The 19087-nt window shown below is 34.3% G+C and overlaps 1 protein-coding gene across 1 annotated transcript; it reads left to right on the top strand.

The window, feature by feature from the left end:
• The first annotated feature begins 4575 nt into the window (after positions 1-4575).
• On the top strand, positions 4576-7601 carry LOC113741272 (palmitoyl-acyl carrier protein thioesterase, chloroplastic). The gene is made up of 6 exons (XM_027268769.2): positions 4576-5250; positions 5880-6013; positions 6202-6315; positions 6429-6606; positions 6717-6785; positions 7099-7601. Exons 1-6 carry the CDS (start codon positions 4837-4839, stop codon positions 7366-7368), a joined length of 1179 nt encoding a protein of 392 aa, XP_027124570.1. The 5' UTR covers positions 4576-4836; the 3' UTR covers positions 7369-7601.
• Positions 7602-19087: the final 11486 nt, after the last annotated feature.

Genomic DNA, 19087 nt, shown 5'->3' on the forward strand with positions numbered 1-19087 from the left:
ATCTGATTCTGCCTTAGTGCTGTGTAATTAAGCTTAGCACCGGCCAGATCAGGGTTGTCATATGAAGGATTATACTTCTTTATTGAGGTAATAGACAATTGGTGGGGCCCTTTATTTTCTTTATGAGCTTGACTATTTCAGTATTTTGGGCAATTTTAATTATTTTTTTTGTCCAAAAAAAAGGACCTGGTCCCATTTCAGGCCCCAACCTTTATTTGGATTGTTGGGTTATTTTTCATTTTTGTTACAAGGGTCGAACTCTGGTGGATGCTCTAACTAGAGATTACACCATCAGGTCTGCTACCTTGGAGGGACGGCAATTTTAATTATTGTGTTCATAAGATCTTAGGTAGGAGGATCAAGGGTGATTTTTCACTTGTTCGACTCGAACTCATAATTTGTGCATTATGGATAAAGTATTTTATCAATTAAGTTGCGCATTCATTTTATTACGTTCATAGTTTACGTTAATGTGAAAAAAAAAATTAATTTTGTACATATCAAAAGATATTTAATGCCTTCAAATCGAGTTTAACTGATAAAAAAAAAATCAGATATTGGACTCTCAAATCTTTTGCCCTTTTCTTTGTAAGAATTGAAATTCGCTCAAATCAAAAAGTTAACAAAGAAAAGATATTTAATGCTTTCTTTTATTACCCAAAAAAAAAAAACTGAGATTTCATTTCGTTGAATGAGAGAATCTTTACAGAGTAATGCTTGTATAAAGAGGTTGAAGCCTCTTTCTTCTGTCCTACAAAATCAGGTGTTCGTTTCCTACCGCACCAAGTAATGAGTTATGTAGGTGTTATTTGATAATTCAATTTAATACTTTAAATTAATGGATTCATATTTTAATATAATTAAATGTGTTTGATAATGAAAAATAGAACATTTGAATTAATTAAGTAATACTAAATTTTTTTAAGCAAAGCTTGCTCCTAGAAATAAATAATATGTTATTTACTTATTACTTAATGTGATATAATTTTTTTTTTTTTTTTTGTAAACACATCGTAATCCCAACTGAGGCCTCAATGTTGTTTATCATATCAACTTTTGTGAAAACAACCAAATGTGCACACTCCATCGGTTAATTAGTGCTAGTTCACAACAAAATTAAGTGGGATTACCCTAAGTTTGAATATCTTCCTGCAGCCATAGATTTATACTGCACAATAATTTAAAAGAACAAGATAAAGTTACAAAATGAGATTACAGAGGCAAACTAGCAAGCCCTAAACAACACTCTAAATTCTCTGATCTGAAGGGAGGACCTGCTCCTCCCCTCGGATCCCAACTTCTTTCAAGAATTTTCCAGGTTTTGTAAACTCATTAGTGACATGAATGAATGATTCTTTATCATACTGTTTATCTGTCACTTATCTGATTCTTTCTTTCACATCTTGTAATAAGCACTTTTGCTGCCACGCTTTCTGCTTGTCCCCAGGTAGAAGCCACGTGTTCATGATTTTTGATGAATAGGGTCGGTTACACGTGGAATCATGTTGCGAACCCAGATAAACAGATCTTGGGCCGGTGGCTTTATTTTTTTTTAAAAAAATTTCTATTATTTGTTTGCATTTTTTGTTGTACGAGTAGAAGTTTCTTTCATTGCAGTAGTTAATTTTCCCATCAATCACTTTATGCTTTTATTTGTTCTTTCTTTGTTTAGGCGTCTCGAGGCCAATCTAGTTGTAAATCAAGTTGAATAAAAGTTAGAGTATTATTTGAAATAATTACTATATTACTTTTATGATATGATGTATGTGAAATAAAAAAAAGTAATTAATAATATAAAAAGATTGATTGAAAAATGTATTTGCAGATGCAAGTAAAATATTATTTGTTTCTGGTTAAATGTGAATTAGACCCTACCTCGATGTAATTGCAAACCAAATTTTTTAATTTTGTTTTAAGTCTAAAGTGGTATGATCTGTCTGATCTTCTCACATTTTTAAATTTTGATCAGTTGACTAGCTTCAAAGGGGTTTATTAGTTGTCAATTTTAGCGATAGAGAGCCTGACATGGACAAACAATTCTACTTAGCTTTTGTTGGAGAGTGGAACCATCTCTTCACTTTACTTGGTCATAGATCTAATCCGACCCATTTATTTCTGGTTTTGTTGTCTTCATCAAAATTTTCCAACAAATGCTGAGTGGTGAGTAAGTACAGGTTAAAAATTGAATTAAAAGTTCTTTAGGTTTAGGCTAAACAAATATGAGTCCGAAAACTCCTGAATATTAGTATATTTAATCTCGAGTTCGAAGATATTTACTCAATTTCAAATTTAAACTCAAATTTCGACTCGAGATCGACTTGATTAAGCATCAAGTACCCTAGTGGCAATGAACATAGCTGCAAACTAGCAACTGAATTAATGCTTAATTTAGAACTTGAGTTTGGCTGAACTTCTAACCGTCCAACCGATCTCAAATGCTAAACTACTCAAATTTCATACTTAAGTTGTGCTTCAATTCTTGAACAACATTTGATCCTAAAACAAACGGAATCTAATTGTTTCTGTTTCTATAATGGTGATATTACCTGAATTTCCGTTAGTTTTCGGATCAAATGTTGTTCAAGAAATGAAGCACAAACTCGAGCACGAGTTCGACTCAACTCAAGCTTGGCTTGCTTTCTCCTTCTCAACAAAATAGGGTAGTCGGAAGACGATGTCTGAATCCTCTATGTTTTGCTTCTTTCATCCTAAAAATTCGGGACATAGGCCTGAGATAATCTTGTGCTTAAGATTTAGGTCCAAGAGAAATTGGACTGACCTTAGGCTAAGACAATGTCAGCCGAAATGGAAAAAACTAGCCCTTTTCTTGTTCTGCAAGGTGTAATTTTTTTTTTCTTTTCCCCTCAATAAGGGAGAGGTAAAATTTAAAAAGCGAAGATGTAATACTTGTTTATATGTATTGGGCGTGAAACACAGTTGTGTTTGAATTGTTATTTTTTGAAAATTTTATAGAAAAATGTATTGTAGCGACTTGATGTGTATTACGTAAAAAGTGATTTAAAAAAAATATAAAAATTTTTTAGCAGAAAATTACAATACAAACAACTTCATCACGAACTTTATTTTGGCATTAGTTAAACAAATTTTACTTTATTTTAACATAGACTGAGCCAATTTGCTACAAAATTGCTTTATATATTGTGATACCTTTTTTTTTTAATATAAAATTTGTGGTGCTTTTCGAAGAGTGGAGAAAAGACCAAAAAAAAAAAAAAAAATCTCGAGTACCGCACAGCGTGATATCAGCATTGAGGCCCAGACTAGGCATAAACAATGTGGTATTAATTGATCCGAGCTTGAGTGATGTTGGCCTCTTTCTTTGGGCTGATATTGAGCTAAAGAAAGCCTTGCTCCAAAAGCTAAATTAACAAGGAAATGCAGAGCGTTGGTCCAAGAATAAAATCTTCGGTATGATTCTGGTGAAAAATTCGTACTGTGTAATTTCACTTTTTTTTTAAAATCTACATTTATCCAATATGGTTTCTTTGTGCGATTCATTCAGAATTAATAAATGGTCATTTAAGTGCGTTTCATGTTAAGCTTTTGTTTTCTAACAAAAAATAATGCCATCTATAATCATAAAGGTTAATCTGTGAGAATCATGGAAGAAATAATACTTAGTGCTATCTCCAAAAAAGCAGGAAAAAAAAAAGTAGTAAAACTTAGATCCTATTTGGGTTGGAGATTCTGGAAGTTATATATTGCACCAAAGTGTTTTATATGAGGTAAATAGATAACTGGGAGTTGTATCAAGGGAATATTCCAAAAATTTCCTAGAAAGAAATTATGAGTTAACGACTTGTATGATAATTCACCCTATAATCATGCTAGACAACTTTGAAATTTATTGTATTTTTAGATTTATTTACAATTTTTTGAACCTATTGAATATGTTAAATTGCAGATATGTAATTTCTAGTGCATGTTTAACCTGCCATTAGAGCAGTAATATAGATCAAATCACCGGATGATTTTTATTTTAGTAGTCAATTGTTTTGCTCTTTCTCGAGTAATGGTTTCTTTCGATTCCCTTAATTAGGATAATTCCATACCAGGATTATCGAATGCAAATAAAGAATTATCCTAGTGAAACATCATATCTTCAGGTAAAAAAAAAAATGAAGCCAACTATTGGTTCAGTTTGAGAGGCTGTTGTAATCCTCTTTTATGTTCTTCATTTGAAGAGAGTACTTACTTTTTCAGTTTTTCAATGAGAAAGTGTTTTTTTTTTCCCTGCTTTTAGGCCATTTCCAAATTTCTTCTGTGACACACACATTTCCTTCTTGTTACGCATTTACTCTCAGACACAAACATGAGAAACAATGCCGAGGCTGTCCATGTTTCCAGCCAAAAAACCACACAAGAAATAAACTGAGATGGTAAATATATCCTCTATCCACTTATCTAAAATTCACCAAATCTGGTCGTATAATGCAATTAGAAATAGACTATTCACCACGCAATATTGTAAACTAACTAAACCACACGTCTCATTCTATTTTTGCGTGCAAGTTGATGATGAAGAAGAAGTAGTTACTTTCTTCCCCACCCAACAATAAAAGTAGTTGAGCTACAAAATCCAGACCAATGCTCCATTAATTCAATTTGGTCAATCCCCTTTTAGTTTCAAGAAAGTTTTGATTCTTTCTACAAGTAGATATACCTAACAAATCTTAAAATATGTTGTCATTTCCAAGATACATAATTCGCCAGAAGCTGCATTAGCATTTGATAAACATTCTTTGGATTTTGTTCATTGCAAGTACAATATATTATTTCTCTAAACTTGGAATTAATGACAGCAAATTAGCTATCATGGCCTTGATAAAACATGCTTTTCTGAATTATCCTTGCCTGATCAAGCCAGAGGTGATCAAGAATCATGACAGTGTGGGCATCCCAGTAGCAAAATTCGTGGGCAATTCGAGGTCCGATGGTCGAAATCTTAGGCGCTTTTTGAGGGTGAATGCAACAACAGGCCCTCCAAGAAATGTTCAAACAATTAATGGAAACAAAGTAAATGGGATTTATGTTGATGGGATACCATCTTTTGCACAAGAACAGTGTCCATCGGTGAAAGAAAATAGCAATGAGGAGCCAAATCATGAGTATCTTCTTGGAAGATTCGTTGAAGACAGGTTTGTGTATAGACAGTCGTTTATTATCAGGTCCTACGAAATTGGACCAGAGAAGACTGCGACCATGGAAACCATTATGAATCTTCTTCAGGTTGGTTCTTTATCTTTTCAACGTTTTCTTTAAACAATTTCAAGAAGATCGAATAAAAGACAATCTTCTTTGGTAAATCAAGTTTCTCCGAATCATCTGTACATCACAAATTTTGATGAAAAAAAGAAAGTTTCCTCCATATGTAACAACATATTTGCTGATCCTTCCAAATAGAAGCTTGTTATATATTCTTGTGTTATAACACGTAACTTGCATATCACCACCTCATTTTAGTTCCTAGCTTTCTTTATTTTTCGTTCGACCTTAATCCAATTTGTTTGGCATATATAGGTGCTAATTTCATGTCAAGGTCTTTAAAGGCATTTTCTGAAGTTGATTTTATAATTAATAGACTCGTGAGACACTAGTGCTTGTGAGTTAGAAACTAATCATGGATGGCAAATATGCAGGATTAGAAAACAAAGAAGTATTAGAATTTTCAAGAGGGTATGATCAACAAACTTTAAATTTCAGAGCGGATAATTTGTTTTCAACAATTTGCTATTCGTTAGCCAAGATAAAATGGCAGTGCAAAATGAACGCATTAGTCTCTTCCAAGTTCCAACAACAAATTTGGAGTACTTGAAAAGTTATCTTAATTATATGGCTGTGTTGAAAAATGAATGTAGGAGACAGCTCTGAATCATGTAACAAGCTCTGGTGTGTCTGGAAATGGTTTTGGTGCAACTCGTGAGATGAGCCTCCGGAAACTCATTTGGGTGGTCACTCGCATTCATATCCAAGTCGAGAAATATAGCTCCTGGTAATTTTTTCACCATCTATCCACTGAAATCACTTTGCAATATGTGTGTGTGTGTGTGTGAAACCTTGTAATTAAGTCATTACCTCCCTTAGTGTTTGATTGTCATCTCAATTCCATACTAATCAAAATATTAATTGGGACAAGCAATAAAGTGATAAAACTGATTGAGAAGCATAATATTGTTGCAGGGGCGATGTTGTTGAGATTGATACTTGGGTAGCTGCAGCAGGTAAGAATGGAATGCGTCGAGACTGGGTAATTCGAGACTACAACACCCAAAAGATTATAACAAGGGCAACAAGGTGATCAATCTTCAAGATTAATAATTGGTTCACCATTTTTCCAATTATGTACTCTCTTTTTTCTTCTGGCACCTATAAATTGTCTGAATATTCGATTCATATCAATACTGCAGCACATGGGTGATAATGAACAGAGAAACAAGAAGGTTATGTAAAATCCCAGATGAAGTAAGAGAAGAAGTCCAGCCCTTTTACTTGAACAGAGTTTCAATATCCACAGAAGATACTGATAGCGAAAAGATCGAAAAATTGACTGATGAAACAGCAGAAAGAATCCGATCAGGTCTAGCTGTAAGTGTTGTTTAGGTACTCTGAGATGAGGATTGTCTTGCTCTTTTACTGTAGCTTACTGCTAAATTTTTGCCATGTTTTAATAAGTTTTCCTAATTTTCATGATCCAGCCTCGATGGAATGACATGGATGCTAACCAGCACGTCAATAATGTCAAATACATAGGATGGATTTTGGAGGTATGGTCAATCCTTAAAATTTCCCCACTTCATGTTCACTCAAGTTGCTCTTCAAATGTAAATATTCTTAAAAACTTTAGCCCCTTCGGATTGCACTTTTTATGGACAAACAATATTGTAATATTTTTCTTTCTTGAAATGTGATTGGAAAAAATTTCCCGCGAAAATTACAATCCAAACAAGGCATTAGCCATTCATTTTCCACTTGGACATAGAATTTTGGAAGAGCTAAACCAGAAAGCTCAAACATGTATATATAACCAACCAAGGTGATCGATTTTTAATGTTTCTTTCTTCCATTTTTTTGCTGCAGAGCGTGCCCATCAATATCTTAGAGGACTATAATCTCACAAGCATGACATTAGAATATAGACGTGAATGCACTCAATCCAATGTTCTCGAGTCCCTAACAAGTATGAAACCAGACGGAAAAGATGACCAAGAAGGCAGCTCAAAATTGGTAGTAAAGAATGATAAGAAAGGTTGGGAATGCACGCATTTGCTTCGCATGGAAGCTGATCAGGCAGAGATAGTCCGAGCAAGATCAGTATGGCAGTACAAACAACATCGCCTTATCATTTGATTTTCAAGCCAAATCCATAGTATGGATCTACAACGATTGCTTTTGCTTTTCTTTATACCGTCTTAGGTTCCTTTTTTGTTTCTTCATTTTTCCCTTTTTGGTAGTGTCTTCCACTATTGGAACCCATACACAGGTCCTTTCTTGAAACGTATGTAAATTGTTGGATACATTATTTGTTTGTACTTTTTGAGAATAATTGAGAGTTCTATGAAAAGGTATGAGGTGCTTTGAAAGTGTTCAAATGTACCAAACATAAGAAATTTACTTGCATTTATTCAATTTCGTGCAACATATCCTTGAACAGGAAAGAAAAACTGATCCATATAATAATACGGAGAATAAATTTGATCTTGACACTAGAGTCTTAAGATTTATAACTAAAAATTTTAGTTTCATTTTTTCTTTTGGTTTACTGATATATTTTTTTTTAAAAAAAAATATTAGGTAAGAATAAATTAAGAGGAGCAAAATTTCCACTGCAATATGAAGGGGATTAAACGAATTCGTAATAATCTCCCAAAAAAAAAAAGTAGATTACAACGCAAGAAAAGGAACCAAAGACCCATATGCTCCAAATTGCATGTCTTCAACTGTTACTCTTAGAACTTGAGTGAAGGGACAGATCGAAACAAGCTGCAAATGGAAGATATCTCATGAAAAAGTCGATAGAATTGTTTTCAGAAGGCAACGCAGTTGTATTTACTGTTTTTGTGCTTCTATCATTCATGGTACATTCAATTTTGGTCAAAAGAATAGAAATTGTTCCTATATACAAAAGTAAATGCAATTACCTGTTTGATGAAGATTATTCTTGCCAAACAAACAAACTTACCGGGGTCATATTATAACTTAGGCAAAATTTAGGAGAGTTAAATGTAATTTATGCAGAGACCATTTTTATCATTTCACTATTTTCCCAAAAATGACTAGTTGGGCACTTGAACTTAGATGTCATTACCTCTCCAGACCAATCTACGGTCCCGTTTGGAAGGTGAGTTTTTTGGGTGTTTGTCTAAAACTTTACTGTAGATTACTGTAGAAGTTGTAAGAAAAATTTTTAGGATGAAAAACTTTTTTTCTTTCTTTCTCTTTTTCTTTTTTCTTTTCTTTCCTCTCTTCTTCTTCTCCCTTCCCCCTCCCCCTGCACCTCTGCCTCTGATGTAGAAGATCCAGCAACCATGTTTCCAATTTTTTTGTCCCTTTTTTGCCCTCTTCTCCCCCTCCCTGTCACCCTCCGATGCCAGAGAATTGCGGCCATGGATTTTTTTTTTTTTTGCCTTTTCTCTCCCCCTCTCCTCTCCCTTTCCCGTCACCCTCCCCTCCCCCTAGTTGCGATCTGGTCGCCCAGCAGCCATCTTGCAATTTTTTTCCTTTCTTTGCCCCTCTTCTCCCTCTCCTCTCCCCTCCCCCTCGCCCTCCGAGGCTAGAGCTTGCAACCATGGATTTTCTTTTTTTTTAGCTTTTTCTCTCCCCCTCTCCTCCCCTCCCCCTCCTCCCTCCCCCTTTGTGATCTGGTCGCGCAACCAAATCGTAGCTAGCGGGAGGGGGAGGGTGGCGAGGGAGGGAGAGAGACAGAGGGGAGGGGAGGAGAGGAGGAGAGGGGGTGAGGGGGTGAGGGAGAGGGAGAGAAAAAAAAAAAAAAAAAAGGAAGGCCGGCATAGGTGACCAGCTCCAAGAGTGGTGGTGGAGGTGGTGGTTGGCGACAGAGGACGTGGTGGGTTGGGTGAGGGAGGAAAAAGAAGAAAAGTTGAAGGGAAATTTTTTGTGTATTACAAAAGTTGAAGAAAAGTTGAAGGGAAAATTTTTTAAGTGTGTAGGTTAAAAACTTTGATAAGTTTTTTGGGGTTCCTGTAGTAAAAGTTGTTAAAAAACTAGAAGCATACAAATTTATAAAAAACTTGGGGTTTCAAACAGGCCCTACAATTTAGACAAAACTTAGGGGATTGTAAAGAAATTATAGCGACTGAGTGGAGGAAACACCTGTTGGATGCTTGGATTGGCCCATACTTAGCCCAGCATGCATACAAAGTTTTTGAATCCAAAGTGTCCCCCACTTTTGTTGCCAACTTCATGGTCCAAAATTCTGTAATGGACATCCTACTTTCTTCATTTTTTTTTATCGAGCAGTAATAATCTACACTACTTCTACGCTATATATACATACATATATATATATATATATACACACACATTGAACTGGACTTGTATGAGATTGGGGTGAGCCTCCAAACCAAACAAGTGCACGAGAGAGATTTAAAAGACTTTTCCTGATCATCGGACTAAAGTCCAATGTTTCTATTTTCTTCTTGATCGTGGTAAACATCTACCACTTCCCCTCAAATCCTTGTAAGGGAATGAAGCTCGTGAGAAATAAAAAAATTCACGGTTATTTAATTAATGTCCTTATCAACCAAAGCCACTTCCCCTCAAATCCTTGCAAGGGAATGAAGCTCGTGAAAAATAAAAAAAAATTCACGGTTATTTAATTAATGTCCTTATCAACCAAACCCTTCTTTATGTTGGATGTTAACTTATGCTATTAAATCGAAGACCAATTTCTTTGTTTTGGAGATTCAACTCAATTGATAAAAACACTAACAACATACTCAAGAGATCCATGTTTTGATTTTTAGGGCCTCCTCTTTGTCTATCCCTGTTGATAAGGTGTAGAATCTCCATAGAATTGAAAAAAGGTGACCAATTACTTCCAAAATTATCAAAACTTGCCCAACATTTGTTTAGCATGCACTCAAACCTAACCCATTTAATTTACGAATTCTTATGAATAGTTGCCTAAATTACTTAACAAGCAATCACCTTATATGCATTCCCCAGAGTATGCCCGACACTAAAAGTCGAATATGAGTATGTCCAGATACAACTTTTGATCCTTTGAACCACCTTTTATTTCTTGATACTAGCGGTTTTTTGGAGGCCTATAATTCACAGGTGCCCACAAAGCATTTCCCACCATACCACATCGTACCTAACTGTTGGTTGCTTTATGGACACCCTAATATCATGCATGTATGTCACGTCCCTCTAAGTCCTCCTTGTGATCGAGTACTTTACATACAATAAACAAAACCTCCTTGGTACAACTATTGTAAAGATGATGAATAGTTAATTAGTTAAATTTTTGTCATCATGCACTGGCCTCGTCGAGATCTTGATGACTTTTTGGTGAATTAGTGCCTCCTAGTGCAACTTTTGATCAATTGGCTCCACTAGCATGTATCATCATCACATGCTTGTCTACGCATATAATTTTACCATGATATGTCTAGCTTTTTTATAACAAAAATTGATGTTTATACCTCCTCCTCTTCTAGGTTATCTTTTCTGTTTTCTACTTTTTTTTTCTGGGTTAACTCTGAATCTAAAATTGAGAAATTATCCTTCCAAAGAAAGAAAAGGAAAGAAAAAATTAATTTGCCCGTCAATGGAAATTCAAATATGAGTTTTTGACATTTTATGGACTGACTGATCGATGATGAATGCCTAAACTGGATAAGAATATGAGAAAGAAAGCATATTAAAAATCCATAATGGTTTTTGGGGGCTTTGGGCAATTCTGGTGATTTTAATCGAAATTTGGAATCTATCATAAGTCTTATCTTGGAAAAGATTCTCCCACAATATCTACAAGTTTTCAGGTTCCTTAATAAGCTTATGGACTCTAATGACATCTCATTTTATTTGGTGACATTTCAGTCGCGGCTTCAAACTTAAATATTTCATATGGCATATCATTTTGTTCTATACGATGTCATTAGAAAAATGAAGAGGAAACAAATCTTAAAGATTTTCCACATGACTTAGAAGAAATTATTGGTATGACATAGGAGGTTATAGTCATCCAGCTAAAAATGTTAAGTGCTGATAATGGCATGAAAATAAATCCCTTTGAACTGGCCAAGAAGGGATTTTCAATTTCCAAGAAAAAAAAAATTGACCGTAGGATACTTTTAAAGAGGAATATCATTTATTCCAAAAGAATTCAATGGGACAAAATTTATTTTCCAGTAGAACCTTTATTTTGTTATTGTAGAAAGGTGTTGTCCGCTCCTCAGAAATTCCCCTTGCTTCAAATTCCTTATGGATGTTTATGCTAATAATATCAATGTAAACATAATACCAAATATTATGAGAAAGAATGGTACAAAATACGTAGATACAAAGGTAGCAAAAGCAGAAGAACTAAAGTCAGTTCTATTTTTGTTTTTCAGTTGAACAAGGTATGGTGTACATAAATGAAATTAGTTGTGTATTTTAGTCTCTGTTGACATTTTGTTGTTCAAGAATGTGATATGTTCAATGTTTATAGCTGCATCGATCGTTTGACATGATACTGACAAATGTCACTACTTGACTACTACCTAAACTACCATGAGGGATGTGCCGGACCATATGGAGTGAACATGTGCAAGGATTCGATAAATGATTAAGGATGATTAGAAAACGTGTTTATGAAAAATGTAAAAATTTTTTTAAAAAATATCAATCCAAATAATTATAGTTAGGGGTTAATCTTCTAGATAGCGAGAATACATATACTAGCAGAGTTAGATGTACGGCATAAATGTAAGATTTTAGTTTCAAATTTAAATTATGACCAATTGTCATGCATTTAAACAAAAAAGTATATATATTATTAGTGTATAGAAGATTAGCTCTATATTTAACCCATTAAAGAATATATTATTGAAAATAATTTAATTTGTAGTCAAGGGTATAGAAATTTTTTCGAATTTTTGATAAATTATTAACCAAGAAATAACTCTATAACTGCACACTACAAAAAAAAATAAATAAATAAAAATGGTATGCATATTGTAAACTTACCAATCTACTAGAAGAGTACAACTTTAAATCCTTTTTTTTTTGGGATAAGGTTTTGAACCAAGACTTCCTACTCACAATCCCTCTCACCTTACTATTCAACCCAAACCTCCTCCAACTTTAAATCCATGTATATTATCTAAAATTTCCAAATCTGCTAGAAACACCTCTATAACTGCACGCTATAAAAAAAGGTTGGTATGCATATTCTAAAATTTCCAAATCTGCTAAAAGGGTAAATCTTTAAATCCATGTACATTATCTAGCTTTTTGAACTTTATTAGACCTTTTGTTCTTAGACATTATAATGGGGAATAGTATCACAAATTCCCCTTGAGATATCTGAGAATTTGGCAAGAAAGAATTTTGTATTTAACTCATTATATTAACTACTAAAAAAGACTCTTCTAGCATAAAGATTCTTTCGCTTGCAAAACTTGATGTCTGATATATCCACTAAATAATTGCTGGTCTTTGTTTCCCCAAATATGAACAAAGACACCCACCACAAATGCAATTCACCACCCTCTTTGACTTCTTTTTCTCCCCCTCTTTTTCTCTTTTCATTTTCTTCAAAAAGTTGTAGGACCTCAAATATGCATCGAGTTCATCTCCCACTGGTGAACAATTGCTAACCTTAACGAATTAAGCCGCATAAATACATTGGTTGGTAGCGGTGCTTAAACAGAACCATATGCTTTTAGCCGCGTGTGTGATGATTCCATGTGGTGTTTTCAAGTGATTTTAGAACAATACAATCTTAAAGGTTTGGAACATGTTACCTTGTTATGCAGTTGTAGTTCAAGAGCGAGCATCAAACAAATGTCGAGTCAGGTTTTTGCATGGAATGTTGCATGGGACAAGATATTGGTTAGTGGGTTCCATTGTATCTGTATACCACATGTCATTCCACTGAAGCAGAAATCCAATGGCATGTAGCAGATGTGGCATCTTCACACGAGAGAATTATTGAATTAAGCAGATTTGTTTAGATGTGATTGGCGGTATATTGGATCAGAATTCTCGAGAATGTAATGGAGGCTGCTGATCATCATGATTAAGGACCAAGAACAAAAGTTAGCCTCCAAAACTCTACATTTTATGAAGCATCGATTAGACAAACCACATGGAGAGTAAAGGGAATCGATCAAGGGATCGACATTGTTTACAACTTCATCGAATGAGGTAGAAAGAACAGTGAAATTGTCAAGAGAATCGCTAACTTAAATACATAAGGTTGAAGAGCAGTTCGTACCTGTGCAATATCACATTCGATTCTAACAGCTTCACACCCTATATTTCAATGGATTTGTCGAAAGAGTGTAAATTGTGAAATAGGTTTATGGTGCAAAATATCAAGATTTTCATACTTCAGGAGTACAATCGACTATTTGTCCTTAAATCAGTTTTATAGAATCCAAGAAAAGTTACAAGCTCAGACTTTATTAATAGAGGTAGCAAACAGTTATGTGCCCAAATGTTGTCGAACAAAATTATCAGCTCAGACGCAAAATCTTAATGAACTGTTTGGTTTTCTTAGCAGTCGCATTCCTAAGAAGTTGACATAATCTTTTTATCAGGTGACAAAGTTGGCATTTGTAACCTAATCTTTATCTTGTTGAATAATGGTTCACCGTGGACCATAGTTAGATCATTTCGATGAATTTGTCTGACTGTTGCCTCGAGCACTCGTTTATTCGGACACACATATAATTTCATTAAAAACGTGAAATTTGATCTGAAATTTAATTACATTCAAAGGTTGGTGTATATGTGATTATCTTGTTTATACGTTGAGTTATGTGCATTAATTAGTGCTATCTCTAAGATATTCATAAAGTGCTTGAGTACATGATGGACTTAAGTTGGCCAATTTATAGCTTGGTTTTTCTTTAGAAATAATAAGATGCCTTATCCTCCAACTATGATGCTTGATTGGATTGAATTTATGCACGAATATCATATCAAAAAGGACATCTTACGTAGTACATCTTTATCTTTTACTGGCTTGATGTAAGAGATTAAAAGATTCCTAGTTGATTCAAAACTATTCCAAAATCGTTTGATGAATCTTTTGCCTTTTAGTAATCCAGTCACATTACATCGCATTTGGCTTCCTCAATTATTCATATATTATAATAGTGTAACATGGTCCCAACATTAGATCTTCACTATAATATGAAAGAGATCATGCAATTCTAAAAAGAAAAGAAAAAAGAAGATTGTCTCGTTCTTGATGAAAAGTTTTATTCCTATAGGTGGTAAGCATATTTTTCAATTTTCAAGAAGTGAGAAAGGGCACATCAAATTTTTGTGCTCATTTTGTTGCCTTCTAAAGGGCATTATAGTCATTAAATGGTCATTATCTTACCTCAAAAGTATTATTTTATAAGAAATAAAAGACAAATCAATCTTTTCCTTCCTTAAAATCAAATTTGCAATCAGTATAAAAAATGATAAATTACATTTCATCCTCCCATAGTTTAACGCTTCTCCATATAACTCTTACACAATTTCAAAACGTATACTTTACCCCTCACAATTTAAATTAAAGTATCAAAGTGATGAAACTTATTTTTGTAATGAAGGTTACTAAAATGTCACATGTACCGTCAAAATGAAAGTTATTTGGTTACTACAAGGTGGTAATGTACAGTTTTTAAAAATCATAGAAGGGCTATCTAAAATAAGCTAAATTATAAGAGATTAAACTGTAATTTGTATCACATTTGTATCTATTGGCAACTTCAGTCATTTTAGTTTCTAAACAAAGATAAACTTGATATTTCAATTGAATCTATAAAGAGGATAGTTTTCTTCACCTTGATACTTCATTCTAGACCATGATATGTCAGTATATAACTTTTGAAATTATAGGAGAATTATGTGAAAAGCGCTAAATCATAATAGAATTAAATGTAATTTACCCTATAAAAAAATTTGGCCGCGTGAGAATTAACATGTCAGTTAGAGAGTTAATACAGCGCAATCAGGGTCACACTAAGCAGTGAGATTTAAAGGAAGGATATGGATATGGAAAGGCATCCAATAAAATAATTAATCAACTTATGTGAAATGCTTTAGCAAGTCATTTCGCCAAAGCACCCTCTTTTATCTTCACTTATCGCTTACGACCCATCAACGTCTCATCTATGAGACTCGGCGAACCCACATCCACAATAGCTTATTGGTAGGCAATCAACTCTTTCTTGAAACCTTCACCTCCAATCAATTTTTCAGAGGTTTTTTCTTTTGTCAAGTTGATGAAGAAGAGTCTTAATGGGTTTTTATTTTATGTTGAAAGCTCTCTTCGCCTTTTCAATAATGCGGCATCCATGAGTTGAGAGAATAGTGTTTTGATAAAAAAAAAAAAAAATGCGTTGAGAGAATAGTGGAGAAATTGTAGATGACAAGATGTTATTTCAAAACATACATGTTTTCTGACGTCCAAGTGCAAAACTACAACATCTTTTGTCCAAAATAAGATATGGGAAGTACCAATAATTCAGAGAACAATAATGTAGTTGTGGTTCTGAGTTTCTGACTTCTATCTTTCCTTCACAATTATTTTGAAATAAAGGAGTACTATTTCAATCAAAAAGAAATATATTAGTAGCATAAAAGTATGCAATCTTATGCTATCATTTTTGGGTCATAAACGAGGCATAAGGCCACTGTATCGTCATATTCCAACAACAGTTCCAATGAAAACAAAGAAAATAAACAACTTTTTCCTCAAGAATTTAAAATGTACATTCAAGTTTCGCTAAGTATAAATTCAATCAAACTATTTGTCATGTTGTTTCTTTTAAAGGGTTTTAAGCTATTAGCTGTCTCGTAAACAATCTGTACAGACACTAGTAAGATATGGACATAGAAAGTCCCAGTCGACTGCTATATCCCAATTCTTTTTTTTTACCTTCGAACTCCCTTCCACGACGGAGTTACCTATTGCGCTTCCTGAATCACTGACTCCACCATATACAGAGGGAACTGAAGCAAAATATCTTGGTAAATAACTTTCATTTCTGCATCTCCATATCTTATACACAGTCACTGCTGCAGTTAATTGCAATGGCGATCAGTTTGTATTGATCCCACAATCATTCTGGATTAAATGTAACGAACTAGTCCAGAAATTACACTCAAATTACAATCCAAAATTAATGTTTAAGTCGCGTTAGCGATGCATCCATCAATTTCTGTGTAGATGAATTAATACTTATGACATGCTTAAAACTTGTAGGAACCCGACGGTGAGTAACAAAAACACCAATTTGCAACCGATTCTTGGCAATGCCTTGAAAGTTTGATTTCGTAAGTAAATTGAGTTTTTCATTTCAAATATTTACAACTATTTCTTTTTTGGTAATCCTAAAGTTTATAACTATTTCTTTTTGGGTATAGACCGTAAAATTCGGGTGAAAGTTAAGCAGCCTGCCATATTTGTTCTTGGCGTGAATAGGACCACAGTAGAGAAGGTTAATTGCCCAACTATTTTGTGGCACGGAAACAGAAACACTGGTGAACGGAGGATGAGTAGTTGCTTTCTGCTGAGTTATGCATGGCCCAAGCTTTGATTCCCTCCATTCATGGCAATTTGCTTTTGTCATATGCACAAGCAACGTTAAATTTTGAGCACATTGAGTAAAGAATCTTTCTTGTTACCAATGGTTATTGAAATCATTTTTTAGCCACGACTTAGAAAGGATAAACGTCTTGCATTTTTGCGGGCAAAAACACTAGAAACGAGTAATTCAAGTATATACAACGCACCGTGGTAACCAACTCAGCCGGCTGAATTGAATTGGCTACTATGGAGGGACTTTGGATGGAAGTTGAGGAATTAAATTTTCTGACTTGTATTTTTATTCAAGTTTTTTCTTTTTTAAGTTTTGCCAAAGGATGCACAAGACATCCATCTGATCTGGTGGCAGTTAAATTCCTTCTGAGTTCTTGTTATCCTTTTTGGGTCCATCCCTTTTCTTCAGCATAGAGAAAAATAGGGATAGAATAAAAATTATCGTATCCGAGAAAGAAGTACAATGAACAGTGGCAACTGCACCAGAAGTGGATCAGTATTTGCCGACCAAAACAAAAAGAAGTACGATGGACTGTGGCAACTGCACGAGAAGTTGATCAATATTTGCCGTGCTACTATTTGAGAATAGACAATGTATGAACGTACAATCAAGAACGTAAGCCAAGAGGAAATATAATCAAGGCGTTTTGAGAATATGAAACAGGATATAACTATGGAGGCAAATACGAACACTTGGAAAAAGCAAATTAGGAAGTCACCAACATGATTAGAAAATACCTATAGAGTACCTAGAGTTTAGATCAATTGAAGTGTTTAAAACGGAGTTATTCAAATTACTTTACAGCGATGGTTTCTAATTCCTGTCATTTTTTTGTCATGAGATTCTATTAGCTATATATTCTTTCATAAGCGAAGTTATGAAAATGTCATCTCACCAATGAATACTGAGGATATAGATTAATTTGCGGAGCTAAATACGTACCTCATGAAGTCTAAACCCTGTACAGGTCGCTATGTTTATAGACAAGTACAGAAGATATGTTAACTCATTCCTATCAGTGAAAAATTATTTTCCGGAATTTGTTCTCGAAAGGGCTCCAAATATTCTGCCATCGACTAAAATTTCCTATAAGACTGTTATTGCACTTGATCTTAGCTTTGCATACCACTATGGTTAAATTTCTTCTATTTCCACTGAAAACCCTTGTTAAATAAGTTCTAGAAAACGAAAATTTATTTGGTAAATGCACTAGAATTGAGGGTGAGATTCACAATTGAGTTCGCATTCAGTCTCTATGATGCGTTTCGTTTATGTAACATCATCATCTCCGCTCGCATCATATCTTCGCTGTTTTAACATCAACGTATGGCTTTTTGCTTTCTATATTCGGATGATGATATCTGCGGAACCACCGATTTCATGCTTTGCAAGTTCAATCTAGACTAGAGACTAGATGCTCATCTCTTGCTTGTTTGTGTCCGTCAATTTACCGTTTTTAGAGTAGACACAAGAAAGTCGTATCATCAAATTATGGGTATTAATGTCATACGTGAAGTAGTTAACCTTGATAGTCTTAGCTAATCAAGACGAGCACATCTCCAACCACTGCATCTATTGCTTTTGCCATATTGAAACTCAAAAACTTCAAAATTTTTGGCCTTCCTACCATGCACAAGTATATGGTCTTTCTTCGATAAGTTAATAAGCTCCGAAAATTAATTTTTGGCGTTCTGAACTCTAGAGATAGATGTCCTGTATTCAAATCTCACTTTTCCTCCCCGTTTCTTAAATTTTATAATTCTCTGGCTAATTTTTTTAAGAAAAACTTAATATTTTTTTGGATAAAGTTGGGCACAATGCCGAAATAAATCACCTTCGTTATAACGTTCCAAAACTTACACATGATAGGGACAATGGTGGACAATCCCAGAACAGATGAAACTGAAGGTTGAAAATTGAGAATGAAACGGACGTACAATATTAATGATAAGCTTCAAACTCACGAGCCATTGACTAAGATATATTCATGCGAAAGGAAGCAGTTACGTCTCCATAAATGATACGAAACTGCAGGAAAATTTTAATTCAACTTTCGTCCAATATCATATCAGCCTGGTGGTCCATGTCTCCATGCATCAGCTAGCCTGATTGAAATCCTCCAATTTGAGCTTTAATATGCCAAACATGTCGAGGATAAATGTGTGTATGATGGACCAGCTCAGAGTACAAGCAATAATGTTCTTCTAATGGACCACCTCAAAATCTCTTATGCCCTGCATTTACTTCTATAACATGTAGAACGGCCTAACTAATTGATTGCACGTATTAATGTT

The sequence above is a fragment of the Coffea arabica genome, chromosome 4e (assembly GCF_036785885.1).
Source record: "Coffea arabica cultivar ET-39 chromosome 4e, Coffea Arabica ET-39 HiFi, whole genome shotgun sequence".
NCBI classification, from domain to species: Eukaryota; Viridiplantae; Streptophyta; class Magnoliopsida; order Gentianales; family Rubiaceae; genus Coffea; species Coffea arabica.